At 40.3% G+C, this 21,625-nt stretch overlaps 1 protein-coding gene across 2 annotated transcripts in view; it reads left to right on the top strand.

Annotated features, from left to right (window-relative positions):
- The window catches only part of NPLOC4 (NPL4 homolog, ubiquitin recognition factor), a 64,429-nt gene that overhangs the window by 38,097 nt on the left and 4,707 nt on the right, over positions 1 to 21,625 (top strand). For both annotated transcript variants that reach the window (XM_058167620.1, XM_058167621.1), the window contains exons 13-14: positions 9,435 to 9,506; positions 19,580 to 19,675. In XM_058167620.1, coding sequence (XP_058023603.1) covers positions 9,435 to 9,506; positions 19,580 to 19,675 — 168 coding nt within the window. The remainder of the gene's footprint in view (positions 1 to 9,434; positions 9,507 to 19,579; positions 19,676 to 21,625) is intronic.

The following is a 21,625-nucleotide window of genomic DNA, read 5'->3' as shown; positions in this document are numbered from 1 at the left end:
TTCCAGCTTTCCCGGAACCAAGAAACCTTCATAGTTAGTGTTGCTTAGATTTCTTTTCTTTTTTTTTTTGGTTGCCAGCTATCCTCCTTCTTCTTTCCAGAAATCTCTCTTTCAGTCTCTGGCTCTTCTGCTCTTTGCCCTCAACATTATTTTTGTTAATTCTAGGATATAAATTGTTTTTGTATATTTTTCTACTCCAAACCAGATCTCTGCTGATATAGTTTTTAATTCTTTTGCTTATTGGCACCTCCAAGAGGCTTTACATCCATTAACAGATGAATGCCTATTAAATCTTTGGTTTTTATGTCTTTTTTCAGTTGGATTACAATATTTCACATTTTTAATTCATTGAATTTGCATTTAAGCTATTGTGTCAAATACCTCAGCTGGTGTATTTTTACCCCCATGATCTTTCTCCTATATGAATGACATTGAAGTAAGCATAGTACCAGCCTTTCAAAATTTAAAAAGAATATGTTGATATACAGCCACTAATCCTATCCGTGCTAACCAGAACTAATAAATCCATAGGATCCCATTTTGGTTTTTTTTCCTCTCCAATTCAGCAGCTCTTCTGGCTTCCTTTTCTGATTTTGGAATTCCACCTAATCATCTCCATGCTTTTGAAGATGACATTACTGATTTGTCTCCTCCCTACAGTAGCATATACTGTCTCTGTTACTATTTGTACAATGCATATCAGAGTTGGGTTTCTTAATCTTGGAGAGCCATCAGTCTTGAGGGTGGCAGCTCTGTTGAAAAGTTGTTGGCAGTTTTGTGCTGTTAACATTCTACATCAGATCCAGAGCAGAAACTCTGAAACTGGAAGCTGAGAGGTCAAGTGAAGGACAGAATAGTTAGCTATGTGATTGAAGAAAAATTGGAGCCTGCATACTTGCACCCACTGCTTACAAATAGTACATCCATATCTATGGAAATACATGTTTGCAATATTTCCTTGTATAAGATCAATTTTTCCTTTTGTAATAGTGTCCCATCACTTTCCAGAGCCAGCTCAACTTCAGCGTGAAGTATATGGTGCTCTCCATCATGCCTTCTAGCAAGCTCTTAGAATTAACAATGCCACTTGTGTTTGGTAGTTTCTGCCGTCCCTCAGCTGACTTTAAATCCCCGACTAATGTTTGTTTGGGGGTTTTTTCCCCCTTGGCCCAATTATGCTTAGATGAGATGTTCACTGAAGCAAAATGATGCAGCAATAAAAGCTGCAGGTTTCTCACAGCCAGCCAGAATAGTTTTGTGGTATGTGTAGAATATGCTTATAAGGTACCTGGTGAGAGGCATGAATTGCAACAAAGTGCAAAATAATAAAATGCAAAACAAGGATTTAAAGAGCCTCCGAGGCTAAGAGTGAGGTGTGGGTGGTCATTGTGAAGAGGGGAAGCTATGCCAAGAAAAGGCTTTTATACATCCGTAAGATAGGAACCAAATGGAGATAACGGTAATATTCCTAGTCTGTTAAGGCAGGCAGGCTGCATTTTTTTTTACCACAGCAATACAATTCTTAAAACTGTCTTAATTCTTATGGTTCATATGATACCTATTTACAATTTTTTTCAGTGCTGTATTTTTTAAAAGCAGGAAATCTTTAACCCATTCTTTAAAAACAAACAAGCTTGGTAATCTAAATATTTTTATTAGAGTAATGCTTTCTTAATATTTTTCAAAATATAGCCAAAATTGTCAATGTTTGGTGACCTATAATTAATATGCATCTGGTTTTAATATACAAATATTTTTAGTAGTGTAGTAGAAATAGCATCACTCCAGAAAGAAAAGCAATGTCATTAATTGCCAATTTCATTTATGCTTTTGTCAAGAAGTGGGAAAACCATCAAATAAAGATGTAATGTTAGTTTGTAACATGGATTCTTTGGATTTCTAATTCTTTCAATTTATACAATGAATCTTTAATATTATGCACAGACTGAGCTGATTGTGAGATTGCAGACTTCTGTTGACATCACCAAGATACTCTGGTTTTTAAAGCATTTATGATAGATTTAAAATATAAATATAAATCTTAAAATGTAGTAAAACATGGTTTTTTTCAATAAATGTTATCTTGCTTAATTGATCTGACTAATCAATTAATCTAAGTAATAATTTACACTTTTAATTCCTACTCTCTGGGGGAATATTTTTATAGCTTTATATCACTAAGTATACATATTGGGCAGAACTCGTACACTGCTGAAGGTAGGACTTAAACATGCAAGAACTGCTTTTCCATTTTGAAGAAAAAATAAAAATGAACATTTTGAAGGGAAACTAATGCTAATTTTAAGCCACAAACATGGACACAAGCCTTTTGCGTCAATATAAATCTAAAAAGTAAATAAAAAATAATAATCAGGAGATATTTCCGACCTTCACATCAGGGACACACGAGGCTGAACCATTGCTAGAGATTAAGGAATATATTTTGATTCCAGGTTGGCGATTTAGATAAGAGAGATGGGATGAAGCTAATTGAAGTACTTAGATTAAATTATTCATTGGGATGAAGGTCTTCTGGGAGATTCAGATTTTTGTCTCTTGGGAGATTTCTCCGAGGCACGCCACAAGTGCTCTTCTATAAAATAATGAAAGATTTGTGCCTGAGAGCTTTGAAGAGCAGTATATATGGGTAGCATTCCCATAAAAGAGCTTTTAGAAATTTATTGGATATGCCCCAAGAAGCCAATGTTTGTATAATGTGGAGTACATTTATCTCTCAATGTTAACAGCAGTTTAAATACAGCAGAAGCTATTGAACCCCTATGTTGTCTAACTGGGTAGAAGAACAGATGGTTTGAAAGTCCTGTGGTCAGAAAAAAGGTGATATATGTAAAATTAGATAGTTTTGAAGCAGTGCCTGTACAAACCCTGCGCCTTGCATGAGGTATGTGGTCCGAATCTGTTATTTCTTTATGTTTGAAATGGAGTTGGTATTGTTGCTTACAAAAAAGCATATATTACTCAGCTCAAGTTACATGGTTGAGAAAAATTGCTGAAAATAGTAGCGCCTCAGTGATTGAAGAAAAGTTTAAAGTGAAAATATTAAACCTCTTTTTCAAGTCACACTTGTGTGTTGTGTTTGTGGAACTAGGCTGGGGATTGTTGCTCCCTACACAGCCTTTTACTGATCTTGCCAGTTCTTCTGAGAACATATGAATAATCCATGCCTTAAATACGATAAACATAGGAAAAGTGCTTGCTCTGATTCTATAAAATGAGGCATTTTTTCCTAGCAACACTTTTAGGGTTTTTTGTCACAGTCTTTATCTTGGCTTTTTTTAAAGACCAAGAAGAATTAGCGGTAAGGCTGTTGACTGAATTTTGACTCAGACTCAGTTAGAATAGAGAGATAAAAGCTTACCCTAGTTTGAAAATTGGAAAATATGGAAAAGGGGAATAAATAATCTAAATAGCTATTTTCTCTGTACCGGCTGATCAAGAAAATAGCCCCTGAAATACTATAGGCTGAGATACTATAACAACATTTATCTAGTGCAACAGGTAGTCTTTACTTAGCAACCACAATCCAACCACAATCAAGACTGGTTACACAGTCACAAAACAGAAAAATCAAATGACCACAACTTTTAAGATTTTACTTCCATCTTCTATATTAAATCTGCTTGTTGCAAGCCAGCTGTGAAATTGGCGAATAGCAATCACATGATAAGGATGCTGTGGACCGTCATAGATGCAACTGCAGTGGTGAGTGAATTATGCAAATCACAATCAGATGAATGTAGGACGCTGTAATGGATGTAAATGTGAAAAATGTTTGCAAATTTTTTTTTACCACCATCGTAATTTTAAATGGTCACTGCATGAGGCACTTGTAAACAAGGTAAGCAAACACAGTAGCACCTGAATTAGTTACATGAGTGCTGAGCCTTCCATCCTTTTTCAGTTGTGTGATGTGCAAACAGAGTCTTCATGAATTTGTCTAAAATCAGGAACCGTAAAAGATTAACAGTTTAAATATCGTATTTTTCAGAGTATAAGACGTTCCAGACTATAAGATACACGTACCTTTTTAGGGGAGGAAAACAAGGGGGGGAAATCTGCCTCTGCTTCCCAGCAATTTGCCTCCTTGCAGCAAACAGCAAACAGCCTGCTTTAGTTTCATTTTCATTTTCAGAACATCTTGATTAGCACAAGGGGAAAAAAATCTGCCTCCCAGCAATTTGCCTCCTAGCAGCAAACAGCAGAGCCCTTGCGGCAATAGGGAATGGCAGTCCCTGTAGCCTGAAACAGCTGAGGGTCAGGAGGCTGATCCAACCGACAATCAACTGCTTGTGCTAATCAGGTTGTGCTGAAGTTGAAAAGGGCTGTTTGCTGCTTGCTGCAAGGAGGTAAATTGCTGGGAGGCAGAGGCCAAAGAGTGGGGGCCAGCAAGTGGGTGGGGCTACATTGGTGTATAAGATCCACCCAAATTTTCACCCTCTTTTAGGGGGAGGAAAAGTGTGTTTTATACTCCAAAAAATATGGTAAACCCTCTACTTTCAGTAATTTAAAAATAAGGTTCCTTTCTATCAACCTGAAGTTATCACTGAAGATTTCCTTGAGTTGTGGGAGAGGGATCCTATATAATAGGCAAAATCATCTGTATATAGCATAACAAATCTATACTTGTTTGGTGTTTCTTTTAACATACATTGCCATTGGTTACAATATAGTGGAATGAAATTATTGGAAGCCCTGAATGGGGAATTAATTTAAAACTCTGTATATATTTCAGTTGGAAATTTATGATGAACCATCTTTGATTTATGTGTTTCTACTTATATGAATACCTCTTCCTGAAGTGGAGTTTAGTTAATTTATGAAGTTTAACTTTCCACTGTCTAATTGACATTTTATTGGGCTCCCTTGTGAGAGTTCAGCTGTGTTGTACTCTTGAAGTTGGTTCCTGCACCTTGGGGTTCCAGTCCCAGACTTATTTCAGGGATGGTTCAACATTCCATCAAATATATCATGCCCCAAAAATCCAAAGGGCACCTGAATTTTATGGATCCTTTGAACCCTTCAAAGTAGCTAAAGTTTACTGCTTTTGCAGGACTCGGTTTCTTTATCGACTTCAAAAGAATAGCTGTGATCTTGGCATTAGAGAAAAGATATCACTCATCTTTGCAGTGAGCAAAGGTTTTTATTGATGCTCTGATGTTTAAGTACTTAGGATTAATAAAGAAAGACAGTTGATGACATTGTTTTTGCAGGGAGACCTTTGCCTGTCGCATAGCTTTCTCTTTTCAGAAGCAAACTGGGTAAGGTTTTTGCAATTCTGCTATTGGTGCAGCCTGCATTTCTTCAGGCCATTGTATGCTGGCCTGAAGAAATGCCAGTTACTAGATTTTAGTTTCCATGTGAAGTCATGTGCATAAGGTTTCATTCCATCATGTGATTTCAGTGGTGGTGGGATATTTTTGGTTAAATAGCTTTCTTTATTCTCATTTTAAATCATACTCTTGGTCTTACTAAATGATGAATGCTTTGTATGTACTGTAGAATGGGGTATTAATCTGAAGGTGAGATGTCAAATACAGGGCTTAGTTGCAAGAATTATTAAAGATGCTCAAGATTCTTCTGGTTCAACAAATTCCGTAGCACATGTCCATCTCCTTCTTTTTTCCTTCCTATCCTTATAGGTAGCTACATCCAAATAGCTACTATAAAGCAATGCGGGGGTATGTGGGTAAGGTTGGTGAACTCACGGTCTTGAACTTTGTGTGACATCCTTTAAGATATTTGAAAACTGTTTAATTTGAAACATTTCCAACTCCTTCGGGCTCTCTTTATAGGCATTATATCTTGTCCTGTCCTTGTTTTCCTCACTGATTCCTTCCCTGGATCTGTTTCAATTTCTCTGAATCCTTCTTAAAATATGTCCAAAACTGAATGCAATACTAGATGTGGAGTCAGACTAAGGTAGAATAATGAGAATTTGGAATGTGTATATTTTTTGATGCAGCATAAATTGAATTTGCCTTTTATTGCAGTCACAACACACTTACTGGCTCATATTCAGGTTGCTCCAAGTGCTGTAATTGAAATAGTTTTCCTACAGTGCTTTTCTACTTAGATGAATCAGTTCATTGCTTATATGGAGTTGAGAAGGATTCTATTTTCAAACCAAATAAGTATTTTAAAAAATAACCTAATCGGGAACCAGATCTTTCCTTCCTCCTGTTTACTGTAAATATATATTGAACTAACATGGAGATACAACTTCGTGCCGTCCTTCATGTGGTATTCCATGCTGCTCACAAATGGGAAGCATCATAACTACTGCCAGTTTAGCAAAGAAAATAGTATTTTCCTTGTGTTTGCTGTACTTGATGTTTGCTGTACTAAAAGGCTTTCAAAAATATACTTAAAATAATTAGCAAGGGATTATATGTTCTTTCGTCATATTGTGATTCTGGGTTTATTTACTACATTTTCTATTATTGTTTTATCCTAGAGAAAACAAAGATTTTTTTTGAAAGCTATTCAGCCATTTTTTTCACTTTGATTTCAGAAACTTGCTTCTTCCCCCACCCCCACCCCCTTTTTAAAGATACTTAATGTGAAATTCCCTGAAAATATGAAGGCGAACAGGTACTGGAAAAACGTTTCTGCATATTAGAACTTCATTGGATTTGAAGATGTATTCCAGATTGGCTAATTATATGGGTGGCATAGCAAATTCTCCCTTGCATAAGCGAGTCTTTAGATTGGTTTCACTGAATTTGCTTTTTGCCTTTATGTGGAAAAAGCACTCCTGTTGGATAATTGCTCATGGCTGCTGGCCTGATAGTCTCAGAAATGTATGGAGCATTCCTAAAAGAAAGATAACTTTTGTCTAAAATATTATGCTTAATATCATTGGTATATGTGGGACAAAACCTTGTGTAATGCTATGGAAGTACACCAGATTTCACAATAAATGCTATTGAGACATGCCCATGAAAAGAAACTATGTGTTCGTCTGCTGTGTAAACTTTCTTCCCTTCCATATATTCCTGCTGAAGTTTAAAATATCTAAAAGCACCGGCCCTTGCAGTAATTATTGGAAATGTCATTATACCAAGCATTATACTAACTTTGTTTGAGCAATAAAACATCTGTGAGATTATTATTTTTTTACATTATGCTTGGAAAGCCTACTGAGTTACATTTTTCACTAGATGCCTAACTGATCATGCAGTGAAGTAAGAAGAGGTCAGTGATACTCTGTGTTTCCAGCTAGGGGTTAACAGCTGCTTCTTTGTGTAAAGACAGTCTTGTTAACCAGCTAAAATGATTAAACTTGACATGTTGGCATATTTATAGTTGTTTGGCAAGTAATAATTAGAAAAGAGTTGAATTGCTTTTGTGAAACTGAAACCTTTTCCATGAGGTGGAAAGGCAGGGACCAAGAGATAAATAAAATTTGAATCTGCAGTTTTGAGAATTACAAGTTTGACTGACTCAGCTACACTTTGATGTTCTGATTAGTTTGTGCATTGTTCATTGTTCAGCGGTGCCCATCTTAGGATTTCACATTTCTCTCCAGCTCTCTGGTTAGGGCTGCATGTGTACACTTCTGCACCTGGGTGTGGTGAAGTTTATCTTCTTCCTCCCAGGGTTTCCTGGTGGGTACATCAAGTAAATTACATGGATTACTTTGTCCAGGTAGCCTTGAAACCTGCCTCATGGCTACATTTTCAAAGCATAAGAAACGAAAAATTTTACGGCTGGGGACTATAAATGTGTAATTGATTTATATTTGAGCAGGTTATTAATACCATTTAAATTGTGATTTAGAAAATGTAATGAAAAATGCCTGTTTTTAGTATATTTATTTCTGAAGTAATATGTATTTGACGCAAGTAAGGTCTTTTTCCACTTTCTCATTAGTGAAGAAATGCCAGCCATCTCCCTTCCCTTACTGAACTTGTAAAACAAGCCCAAATTTTGGCTTTTCTGGGCCACGACAGTAATTTAAGAAAATAAAGGAGATCCATACTTGTCAGCAGCAAAATTTTCAAGGGAAGAAAAAGAACAGACTCAAAGCTGTGTGGGATAGTCATTCAAGTTCATAATATCCACTGCTTCTGTGCATATGTTCCCTCAATAGTAGATGAAGCCTGTAAAGAATGTCAGAAAAATCTAGGCGTTTAAAATAATAACAAAGAACAACATTGTGTCAAATTTGAGAAGTCAAAAATTACCTTTCTAGTGAGCAACACAGGAGCAGCTACAAGTAAGGGAAAGTAATCTTAAGAAGACAGTGATCTCTGTAATAATAATTATTATTATTTTCCTCTGATCACTTTTTTTAATGTCTTAGTGCACATAAAAAAGACAATAATAATAAAAGTTTTAGGGGATCTTCCTTTCCCAAAAGGTCTACAGGTAGTTCTTGGTTTATAATCACAATTGGGATTGCAATTTCAGTTGTAAATTGAGCCACCACATAACCGGACTTGATTTTATTACTGTTTTTATGATGGTAATTAAGCAAATCACTTGGTCATTAAGTGAATCACATGGTCATAAGTGCAACCCCATTTTGTCAAATGGGCACAAAACAGCAAAAAAGTCACAAACCATAATAATTATAACTATTGAACACTGCACTAGTTGTGTATGCAAGCCAGTTACCAAGCACCCAAAATGTGATCATGTGACTTCAAGGATGGTGATCTTTTTTTAATCCATCATAATTTCAGATGGTTGTTATGCGACCAATCATAAATCAAGGACTATCTGTGATCATGGAGCAAAAGCTGGGAATAGTTCTAGAACCTTTGGCATACCCATAGCATTTCTGAATTCAACACATCAAGGAGGGAATACATACTATTGAGGGAATATATATATACATGAAAGGGAAAGGGAGGGAGACAGAGGGTGGTATCTACACATTTTAAATGAACCATGCAGTTAATGGTATAATTAGTTTTATACACTGCTTTTCAGAGGAAAAAAATGGGATAAATATTTTAAAATACTAGAAGACTGCTTGTTTTATATGGTCTGTTTTTATAACTAGAACCCCAAAATGTTTTTGATTTATTTTATAAATTTAAATATGTGAATTTATATTTTAGTTTCTGAGGTCCAGTGAGATGAAACTGTATGAAAGATACTTGAATGTTAGAATCCTATCAGTTTGCTGATGCTTAGATGACATACTAGAAATTGACCAATGGGTCCCTGGTTTTCTGTGTTTAATTTCTTTTTTCCCTCCATTAAACTACAGTATTTCCCCAAAAATAAGACCCTGTCTTATATATTTTTTTAACCCTGAAATAAGTGCTTGGCCTTATTGCGCTCAAAAGCCCGATTGGGCTTATCATCAGGGGATGTCTTATTTTGGGGAAACAGGGTATTGTTCTCTTTGTAATTCTTTGTTAGTTGTTTTGCCTAACAATTTGGGATGGTTTTTGTTTTAGGATATAGACAAGTTTGGCAATGAGATCACTCAGCTAGCTCGTCCTCTCCCTGTTGAATACCTAATCATAGATGTAAGTATCAATTTTGCTTACTTTTTACTTTGGTTAAAGTAAATAGAAACATTGAATAGATATATGCAGAATTCTCATAAGGTAAATTGAGGAACTCTTGCCATATTAGTCCCTTACTGGAAAGGTAAGTGCTAACAAGTGGTTTATAGCTTTCTGATTGCAATTTTCTTTTGGTTGTGTAAAATCTCAGAAGAGTGTTTAGTTTCTATATTAACACACTGCTCAAAGGATCTCACTGCTCCTAAAAAATTATGTTTGTATGTTAAATAAGTGGGAAGTATCATCTTCACAGAGATGTTAGTGATTACATCTATAAGAGAACAAGTATGTGCTGTATCTTTCAGAGAAATGATTAAGCAATATATGTATGATATGACTTTATTTAGGTCTATATCCTACCTTTATTTTTACAACTCAAGGTGTATTTATAATATTTCTTACTTTCTTTTTGCTCCTCCATTTTTCGTTTTTCTAACACAAGTCATGACTTTGCTTTAGAAGTTTCTGTTGAAGAGGCTTTCAATTTGGGAGGCAAATATAAGCATTCCTATATTATGTTTTAACTGAATTGTTTTTATTCTATTTTTGTATAATTAATTATCTTGTTTTATCCTATTTTTATTCCATTTTTATTATTTATTTATTTTAATTATTTGTTAAACACTTGATCTGAATAGAAAGGTGAATTTCTGAATAGAAAGGTCTGAATAGAAAGGTGATCTGAATAGAAAGGTGAAAAATCAGTGATATTGTCCTCCATAGCTAATAACATTTTGATTAATAACATAAGGTATCTATATATTCCCTAGATTTGACATTAAAATGATGGGAAGATATTTTGCTAAATAAAAAAATACATTTCAAAAGTGATTGTAACATGTAGAAAGATAAAATAGAAGTTAACACATAATTCAGAGAGCCAGTTTGGTCTTGTGGTTAAGGCACTGGGCTAGAAAACTGAAAACTATGAATTTAAGTCCCACCTTAGCCATGAAAGGCAGCTGGATGTCTGTAAGCCAGTCACTCTCACTCTCAGTCACAGCCCACAACCCACTCATAGAGTTGTTATGAGGAAAATAGGAAGAAAAAGATGTATTGGATATGTTCACCACCTTCAGTTATTTGTAACAATAATAAAGTCGGAATACAAATAAATTTGTATAATTGGTGCTACAATGCATTTATAAATAAATTGTAGCACCAATTTAAGACAGATTCTTATAGGCTATGAATTCATAGAGATTCACTTGTTCAGCCTCCTTGTCTATTTGTCTTCCTTTCCCCTCCCTCCCCCCATGGGGTGTATGTATATGTGTTTAGCGAGAGAAAGAGTATGTGTATGTATCTATTGCTAAAAACTGAAATTGGCTGATCTATGCATTGAGATACTGCTTTTTTGAAGTGATGGTGGCTGCTGTGTTGAGTTTGCCAACTTTCTGTTCCAGTTGACAGTCCAATAAATTCATTACCCAACAATAAAAGCGTCTGTTTTGGACAATGTGGGATATAAGTAAATTGAAAATATATTGCCAGGTACATGCATTTAGGGTGCATTTGAAGGGTTCCGAGACCCGTCTTGTTGAGGTGGTTTGGGATGATTTTGAACCTGTGACTCCCGAGGACATGGACAGGCTGCTGGGTAGGCTGAATGCCACTACATGTTTACTGGATCCGTGCCCCTCCTGGTTAGTACTGGCTACTCAGGAGGTGACACGAGGCTGGCTCCGGGGGATTACAAATGCTTCTTTGCGGGAGGGGGTCTTTCCCGCTGCCTTGAAAGAGGCGGTGGTGAGACCTCTCCTCAAGAAGCCTTCCCTGGACCCAGCTGTTTTAGGGAATTACCGGCCAGTCTCCAATCTTCGCTTCACGGCGAAGGTTGTAGAGAGTGCGGTGGCATGTCAGCTACCCCAGCACCTGGATGAAGTTGTCTATCTAGACCCGTTCCAGTCCGGCTTCCGGCCCGGATACAGTACGGAGACAGCTTTGGTCGCACTGGTGGATGATCTCTGGAGGGTCAGGGATAAAGGGTTACTCCTCTGCCCTGGTCCTATTAGACCTCTCAGCGGCTTTTGATACCATCGACCATGGTATCCTGCTGCACCGGTTGGAGAGGTTGGGAGTGGGAGGCACCGTTTATCGGTGGTTCTCCTCCTACCTCTCTGACCGGATGCAGACAGTGTTGACAGGGGGGCAGAGATCGACTCCGAGGTGCCTCATGTATGGGTGCCGCAGGGGTGCCGCAGGGGTCGATTCTCTCACCCCTCCTGTTCAACATCTATATGAAGCCACTGGGTGAGATCATCAGTGGCTTTGGGGTGAGATACCAACTGTACGCTGATGATACTCAGCTGTACTTTTCCACCCCGGGCCACCCCAGTGAAGCTGTCGAAGTACTGTCCCGGTGTTTGGAAGCCGTACGGGTCTGGATGGGGAGGAACAGGCTCAAACTTAATCCCTCCAAGACGGAGTGGCTGTGGATGCCGGCACCTCGGTACAGTCAGCTGCAGATGCGGCTGTCTGTCGGGGGTGAGTCATTGGCCCCGATGGAGAAGGTACGCAACTTGGGCGTGCTCCTGGATGGTCGGTTGTCCTTTGAAGACCATTTGGCAACCGTCTCCAGGAGAGCTTTTTATCAGGTTCGCCTGATCCGCCAGTTGCGTCCCTTCCTGGACCGGGATGCCTTATGCACGGTCACTCATGCTCTCGTAACTTCTCGCCTGGACTACTGCAATGCTCTCTACATGGGGCTCCCCTTGAAGAGCACCCGGAGACTTCAGCTAGTCCAGAATGCGGCTGCATGGGTTATTGAGGGAGCGGTTCGGAGCTCCCACGTAACACCTATCCTGCGCAGACTGCACTGGCTACCTGTTGTTTTCCAGGTGCGCTTCAAGGTATTGGTTACCACCTTTAAAGCGCTCCATGGCTTAGGACCGGGTAACTTACGGGACCGTCTACTGCCGGCCTCTATCTCCCATCGTCCGGTGCGTTCCCACAGAGAGGGACTCCTCAGGGTGCCATCAGCCAAACAGTGTCGACTGGCGGCCCCCAGGGGGAGGGCCTTCTCTGTGGGGGCTCCGACCCTGTGGAACGAACTTCCCCTCGGGCTTCGACAACTACCTGACCTTAGGACCTTTCGCCGCGAACTTAAAACTTATTTATTTCGTATGGCTGGACTAGCTTGATTTTACTTTTAAATTTTAATTGAATTTGATGGGTTTTTAAATTTTTGTAATTTTATGGGGTGTATTGTTATTTTAAATTTTTGGGCAAATTTAAATCAGTTTTTTAAGGGTTGTTTTTAACTATTGTGTATGTTTGTATTTTATCTGCCTGTTCACCGCCCTGAGTCCTTCGGGAGAAGGGCGGTATACAAATTAAAATATTATTATTATTAAGTGAAACCAAATTCTTGACACCTGTATCATTTATTAGTTGATTGCATAATAATTATTTCTGTGCCTTTTGATTTGATTTCAAATTGTGTTGTTCCTTGATTAAAAAGCCTTTTGGTTAACATCTATCCTATGCAATGTTAGGTGATATATGACACTTTTTCATTTTTAAAATGCAATTGTCTGTAATATTAGCATGCCTGAGGCAACAAAATATGTATAGAATCCTTTCTGTTGAAGGAATAGGGCTGCAAAAGTCATAGCTTTTGATAGCAAAGACAAGAACTTTTTGTCTTACCTACCTACCTACCTACCTACCTACCTACATACATACATACATACATACATACATACATATATATATATATATATATGTATATATGTATGTATGTATTTGTTTTCTGAGGTTTTCACGGGTGTTTGTATATAGGTCTTTGGTTGTTCGGGTTTTCTCCCGTGTAAAATTGGAAGTGTCTTGGCGACGTTTCGACGAAGTCTCATTCGTCATCTTCAGGCTTCAGCTTCGTGCTTCTGGGAGCAATGTGTGATCGCAGCTGTTTCTTCCTTTTAACTGCTAGTGGGGGTTTGAACTGATTGGGTGGGAGCTTGGCTGTGCTCTGATTGGATGGGGGTTTTTCTGTGCTCTGATTGGCTGGGGGTGTGTCCTGTGTTGGTGGGGGCTTGGTTGTGCTCAGTCTAATCTGTGCTGCAGGGGATTTGAGCTGGTGAGCTGCACTGCTGCTGTTTGGCTTCGTGTTCGTGGTCGTGCTACATCTTCGTAGTGGGTGTCAGTCTGCTGCATGTATGGATTGGAGGGTTTGAAGTGGCTAATGTTGCAGCTGCGGTCTGGCTTCTGGTCCTTGGTCGTGCTTCCTGATCAGTGTGGGTTTGGGTGTGCTTTCTGGGTGGATGTGTGGTGGTGACATCCTGTGTGGACCTCGTGAGTGTGGGTCTGGTGTCATTCCTCGTGTTAGGGACACGCTTGTCAATAAGGGCAGGTTTCAAATGGCTGGTAGGCGGAGGTATCATCTCGCTTGTTCATGCTGTGTGGGCGTTTTCTATCTCGATGGCTTCTCTGATTATTCTGTTGTTAAAGTGTTCAGTTTTGGCGATAGTTCTGGTCTTTTTAAAGTCAATATCGTGTCCTGTGACTTTAAAGTGTTGGACCAGGGAAGAAGTTGGTTCCTCTTTTTTGAATGAGTTCTTGTGTTCTTCAATGCGTGCACTTATTCTTCTGTTGGTTTGTCCAATGTATGTGGTGGGGCAGGCGGTGCATGGGATTTCATATACTCCTTGATTTTCTAACTCAATTTTGTCTTTGGGGTTTCTTAGGATGGTGGATATTTTTTGGTTTGTGCAGAATGCTGTCTTGATGTTATGTTTGTGGAGGATCTTGCTAATTCTGTCTGTGGTGCCTTTTATATATGGGAGGAGGGCTATGCCATTTTCTTGCTCTCTGTCTTGGGTTTTAGTGGGGGGTTCTTTTTGGATTAGTTTGGTAATCTTATTTCTCTGGAATCCATTGGATGTTAGTACGTTTGTGAGAGTGTGTAGTTCGGTTTTTAGGTGTTGTTCGTCAGCTAAGCATTTTGTTCTAGAGATGAGTGTCTTGGCTACGGAGTTGATCTGTGCTGGGTGGTGGTGTGAGAGTGCATGCAGATAGCGGTTTGTGTGTGTTTTCTTCTGGTAGATGGTGTGTCCTAGGAGCCATTGGGTTTCTTGTAGACTAAGACATCTAGGAAGGAAGTTGGTTGTTAACTTCTGTTTCCATGGTGAACTGTATTTTGGGGTGTAGGCTATTGAGGTGTGTGAGGAAGTTTTCAAGTTTTTCTTTCCCGTGTGGCCAGATTATGAAGGTGTCGTCTACGTATCTGAGCCAGAGTTTGGGTTTGTGATCAGATTTTTCTAGTGCTTGGGTTTCAAAGTGTTCCATGTAGAGGTTGGCAATGACAGGTGAGAGGGTGATCCCATGGGTGCGCCTTCTATTTGTTTGTATTTTGTCCGTTATAGATGAAGTATGTGTTGATAGGCAGTGGTTGGTCAGATCTAGTATGTGCTTGGGGGTTATATTTGTTTTGGATAGCTGTCAAGGCTTCTTTGATTGGCACTTGGGTGAAGAGGATATGACATCAAAGCTCACGAGTAGGTCGCTGGGCTGTAAGTTTTGTTTCTTTATGATCTCTATGAACTGGAATGAGTTTTTACGTGTGAGGTGATGGATTCTGCATAGGGCTGTAGTTGTTTGGCGAGAAATTTGGCTAGGTTTTGTAGAGGTGAGCCTATGGAGCTGACTATGGGTCTGAGTGGGGGTTCCTTCTTTGTGTATCTTGGGAGGCCGTAGAGCTTAGGGCATCTGGATGATTTCTCTCTGGGAATGATTCTTTGTTGGATTTCTTCGCTGATGGGGAGGCTTTTATTTTGGATCTAGTGGTTTTTCTAGGTAGGTGGTGGGGTCTGTTTTAGGGGCTTGTATGCAGGGTCTTGGAGTAGGTTGGTTAATTTGGTTTGGTAGTCAGATGTGTTCATAACCACCGTGGCGTTGCCCTTGTCTGCTGGTAGGATTATTATGCTGGTATCTTTTTCAGGTTAAGTAGTGCTGTCTGTTCCTCTTTGGGTAAGTTGCTTTTGGGTGGCTTGCTGCTGCAGAGGATGTTGGTGATTTGAGTCTGATTTTGTTAGCGTCATCGGGGTTGATTTTGGTCAGGCTGGTTTCAACTCCGCATATAATGGTCTCAGTGGGGATGTATTTGGGAGTGACTGCAAAGTTGAATCCTTTGGAAAGGACATCGGTTTCAGCTTTGGTGAGGATCCTATCTGAGATGTTATGCACTGTTTGTTTCATGTGTTGCTGTGAGGGTGGAGGGTTTGTTTCTGGCGTTCTTGTAGTCTTGAGTTTGTTGGTGTGCGTGTCTGTCTTGAGGGTGGTCTGTGTTTCGCTCTCCAGACGGCAAGTTGTTTTGGATTTGTCCCAAAGTGCAGGGTGCATCTTGTTGCTGAGTTTGAGGTGAAGTGTGAGGAGATCTTTGTTGATTTGATCTAGGAGGAATCTTTTGTGTGAAGTTCATTTCTGATTAAGGCCAATTCTGTTCTTTTTAGGATCGTTTGGTGGCTGCAGAGTTGGAGTGGAATTTCAATTGGAAGCATTTGGGGATTAAATTTTCATCGCGGCAGTTTCGTAGGAATGAGGTCACATAAAATGGAAGCTCTTTGGACTTCTAGTTTTCATAGGTCCTGGTCAGATGGTGGATTTCCTCCCGTGAGAGGTGCAATATTTGTTTTCTGAGGTTTTCACGGGTGTTTGTATATAGGTCTTTGGTTGTTGGGTTTTCTCCGTGTAAAATTGGAAGTGTCTTGGCGACGTTTCGAAGTCTCATTCGTCATCTTCAGGCTTCAACCGTGCTTCTGGGAGCAATGTGTGATCGCAGCTGTTTCTTCCTTTTAACTGCTAGTGGGGTTTGAACTGATTGGGTGGGAGCTTGGCTGTGCTCTGATTGGATGGGGTTTTCTGTGCTCTGATTGGCTGGGGTGTGTCCTGTGTTGGTGGGGGCTTGGTTGTGCTCAGTCTAATCTGTGCTGCAGGGGATTTGAGCTGGTGAGCTGCACTGCTGCTGTTTGGCCGTGTTCGTGGTCGTGCTACATCTTCGTAGTGGGTGTCAGTCTGCTGCATGTATGGATTGGAGGGTTTGAAGTGGCTAATGTTGCAGCTGCGGTCTGGCTTCTGGTCCTTGGTCGTGCTTCCTGATCAGTGTGGGTTTGGGTGTGCTTTCTGGGTGGATGTGTGGTGGTGACATCCTGTGTGGACCTCGTGAGTGTGGGTCTGGTGTCATTCCTCGTGTTAGGGACACGTTTGTCAATAAGGGCAGGTTTCCAAATGGCTGGTAGGCGGAGGTATCATCTCGTTTGTTCATGCTGTGTGGGCGTTTTCTATCTCGATGGCTTCTCTGATTATTCTGTTGTTAAAGTGTTCAGTTTTGGCGATAGTTCTGGTCTTTTAAAGTCAATATCGTGTCCTGTGACTTTAAAGTGTTGGACCAGGAAGAAGTTAGTTCCTCTTTTTTGAATGAGTTCTTGTGTTCTTCAATGCGTGCACTTATTCTTCTGTTGGTTTGTCCAATGTATGTGGTGGGGCAGGCGGTGCATGGGATTTCATATACTCCTTGATTTTCTAACTCAATTTTGTCTTTGGGGTTTCTTAGGATGGTGGATATTTTTGGTTTGTGCAGAATGCTGTCTTGATGTTATGTTTGTGGAGGATCTTGCTGATTCTGTCTGTGGTGCCTTTTATATATGGGAGGAGGGCTGTGCCATTTTCTTGCTCTCTGTCTTGGGTTTTAGTGGGGGGTTCTTTTTGGATTAGTTTGGTAATCTTATTTCTCTGGAATCCATTGGATGTTAGTACGTTTGTGAGAGTGTGTAGTTCGGTTTTTAGGTGTTGTTCGTCAGCTAAGCATTTTGTTCTAGAGATGAGTGTCTTGGCTACGGAGTTGATCTGTGCTGGGTGGTGGTGTGAGAGTGCATGCAGATAGCGGTTTGTGTGTGTTTTCTTCTGGTAGATGGTGTGTCCTAGGGAGCCATTGGGTTTCTTGTAGACTAAGACAAATATAAATATATTTGTCCAAAACAAATATAACCCCCCCAAGCACATACTAGATCTGACCAACCACTGCCTATCCAACACATACTTCATCTATAACGGACAAAAATACAAACAAATAGAAGGCGCACCCATGGGATCACCCCTCTCACCTGTCATTGCCAACCTCTACATGGAACACTTTGAAACCCAAGCACTAGAAAAATCTGATCACAAACCCAAACTCTGGCTCAGATACGTAGACGACACCTTCATAATCTGGCCACACGGGAAAGAAAAACTTGAAAACTTCCTCACACACCTCAATAGCCTACACCCCAAAATACAGTTCACCATGGAAACAGAAGTTAACAACCAACTTCCCTTCCTAGATGTCTTAGTCTACAAGAAACCCAATGGCTCCCTAGGACACACCATCTACCAGAAGAAAACACACAAACCGCTATCTGCATGCACTCACACCACCACCCAGCACAGATCAACTCCGTAGCCAAGACACTCATCTCTAGAACAAAATGCTTAGCTGACGAACAACACCTAAAACCGAACTACACACTCTCACAAACGTACTAACATCCAATGGATTCCAGAGAAATAAGATTACCAAACTAATCCAAAAGAACCCCCACTAAAACCCAAGACAGAGAGCAAGAAAATGGCACAGCCCTCCTCCCATATATAAAGGCACCACAGACAGAATCAGCAAGATCCTCCACAAACATAACATCAAGACAGCATTCTGCACAAACCAAAAATATCCACCATCCTAAGAAACCCCAAAGACAAAATTGAGTTAGAAAATCAAGGAGTATATGAAATCCCATGCACCGCCTGCCCCACCACATACATTGGACAAACCAACAGAAGAATAAGTGCACGATTGAAGAACACAAGAACTCATTCAAAAAGAGGAACTAACTTCTTCCTGGTCCAACACTTTAAAGTCACAGGACACGATATTGACTTTAAAAGACCAGAACTATCGCCAAAACTGAACACTTTAACAACAGAATAATCAGAGAAGCCATCGAGATAGAAAACGCCCACACAGCATGAACAAACGAGATGATACCTCCGCCTACCAGCCATTTGGAAACCTGCCCTTATTGACAAACGTGTCCCTAACACGAGGAATGACACCAGACCCACACTCACGAGGTCCACACAGGATGTCACCACCACATCCACCCAGAAAGCACACCCAAACCCACACTGATCAGGAAGCACGACCAAGGACCAGAAGCCAGACCGCAGCTGCAACATTAGCCACTTCAAACCCCTCCAATCCATACATGCAGCAGACTGACACCCACTACGAAGATGTAGCACGACCACGAACACGAAGCCAAACAGCAGCAGTGCAGCTCACCAGCTCAAATCCCCCTGCAGCACAGATTAGACTGAGCACAACCAAGGCCCCACCACCACTGGACACACCCCAGCCAATCAGAGCACAGAAAAACCCCCATCCAATCAGAGCACAGCCAAGCTCCCACCCAATCAGTTCAAACCCCCACTAGCAGTTAAAAGGAAGAAACAGCTGCGATCACACATTGCTCCCAGAAGCACGAAGCTGAAGCCTGAAGATGACGAATGAGACTTCGTCGAAACGTCGCCAAGACACTTCCAATTTTACACGGGAGAAAACCCGAACAACCAAAGACGTATGTATGTATGTATATATATATATATAAGTAAGCTATCTTGCCTCCCTCTAGTCTAGAAAGCAGTAGGAATTTGAACCTTTGGTGGTCTCAGAAGTCTTGGGCAATATAGTCGTTTTGTCAGAGGTGAACTGATTCTTAATTACCTCATGCAAAACACTAAAAAAGCCATAGCTTGCTTATATTTGCGAAAATATATGGGGAGACATACAAGAGATTTTAAAAGAAAGAGACTGGAAGACCCATAAGAAACTTCATTTCATTTCTCCTTTCAATTTTTCTACCTGAAAGAATCTTTTTTTAAAAGGCATTATATGAGCCCTGTCTCTGTCATACATAGGGGATTTGCCCTGTCTCCTGCAGTGCCTGTTAACATCATTTGTCATTTGAATTTCAACTGTTGTTATTTTTACTGTTTTGAAGATTACTACCACGTTTCCAAAAGATCCAGTTTACACATTTTCTATTTCTCAAAGTCCATTCCCTATTGAGAATCGTGATGTACTGGGAGAAACTCAGGTAAGTGTAAATAGCAGTTTGAATAAAGGGAAATATCTATACACTTGCATTTATTTAGTTTTTTAATATTTAAAAGCAGATAACATCATGCATAAAATTGGCTTTTTTACAAATGGTAAATACTGTATTTTTCAGTGTATAAGACGAACTCCCCCCCCCCAAAGTGGATGGAAATGTCTGTGCGTCTTATAGAGCGGATGTTGCCGAAGCCCCGCCCACCTGCTGCCCCCACTCTTCAGCCTCTGCCTCCCAGCAGTTTGCCTCCTTGCAGCAAACAGCCTGGTCAGCTTCAGCACAGCCTGATTTAGTGCCAAAAGCTAATTGGCGGTTGGAACTGCCTCCCAGAATACTGCCTATCAGCTGTTCCAAGCTGCAGGGATTGCCACCACCCATCGCCATTGCCATTGCTGCTGCCGTCTGTTGCCACCTCCGCATGCCACATTTTTGGCTTCCGCATGTCCCATTCTCAACCCATTCCAGGTGGTGAGGATCGTTGCCTGGAACAGGCTGAAAATGGGGCATGTGGAGACCGAAAATGGGATGCACGGAGGCCGAAAATGGGATGCACGGAGGCAGTGATAGGTGGCAGTGGCAATGGGCAGTGGTGATGGGTGGTGGTGATCTCTGCAGCCTGGAACAGCTGATAGGCAGTATTATGGGAGGCCAGTCCAACTGCTGAAGCTGACTAGGCTGTTGGCTGTTTGCTGCAAGGAGGCAAATTGCTGGGAGGCAGAGGCAGTTTTTTCCCCCTGTTTTTTCCCCCAAAAGCTAGGTGTGTCTTATAGTCTGGAGTGTCTTATAGTCCGAAAAATACAGTAGTTTTAATTCACCCCTTTTTAGTTTTTTGCAAAATGTAACCAATTGTACGTGAACAGATTTCACATACTAATTTAAAATAAAGTTTTTGCTATATCTGGAGGTAAAGCTTGCATGTATGTTACCATGAGCAAAACGTCTACCATGGTTACAAATTGTGTTTTGGTAAGACTTCTATTCAGCACACTTGTTCGTATATGGTATATGCTTCAGCTGTAGCCTTGACTTTTGCTGCCAAACAAAAGATCTTTGCAATATTTAATTGAAAAAAGGAAACACTAAGCAGGTTTTGTCCTTTGAGAGGAAGAAAATATAACCTGCTGTCTTTTCTATTCCTGCTGTCCCCTTTTGAGCTTATGTTCATAGCGATAGAGAAGAACTATTGCAGGGGTGTCAAACTCGCATCATCACAGCCGCATCACATGACATATCGGGACTTCTTTCCCCTTTGCTAAACCAGGCGTGGGTGTGGCCAGCACGTGACACATCTGGTGGGCCGGGAGTTTGACAGCCCTGAACTATTGGATCTAAAAACAATTTAGCTTACTTCAGCTTTTCACTGTCAACTCTTATCAGCTGAAAAAGCTCACCATCTGCCCCATTGCTAAGAATGGCATTTACATCATTGGTCAGACATTGGATGAAAATTATAAGCAGTAGAAGTTTCTGCAACTGTCTTCATAAACTATTGTTACCAGCCATTTGAAAAAAAACACAGTAAATTTCCCTCAAGAGCAAGTTTTTTCTAATTTCTCCTTGATGTGGAAGGAATATCTTGTTGCTCTTTCGCAAAAAACCAAGAGTGTCATTCATTTGTTCTCTTTACATCACAAATGTCAGCAGTCTTCATAGATAGAACAAGATGTGTGAAATTGCTCTCTAAACTGGGAATGTTCAGGAAAGCCCAAATGCAAAACCTGCAGGCCAGTTATGACATGGTGGGGTATCTAATAGAGCCTACAATGCTGTTTTCCTTTCACAGCCTTTATTTACTGTTGCTTCTACAGTACTACATTTCCTGTCCTCTGCATCCAACCAACTGCTGTTTCTTTTTCTACCTTGACATCTTCCCAGTTTTTCCTACTATCTCTCTGCCTCCCTTCTTTGTTTGCCACTATATTTCCCAGCTTCTTT

Source organism: Ahaetulla prasina, chromosome 2, assembly GCF_028640845.1.
Source record: "Ahaetulla prasina isolate Xishuangbanna chromosome 2, ASM2864084v1, whole genome shotgun sequence".
NCBI classification, from domain to species: Eukaryota; Metazoa; Chordata; class Lepidosauria; order Squamata; family Colubridae; genus Ahaetulla; species Ahaetulla prasina.
This window is presented reverse-complemented; position numbering and strand designations above follow the sequence as displayed.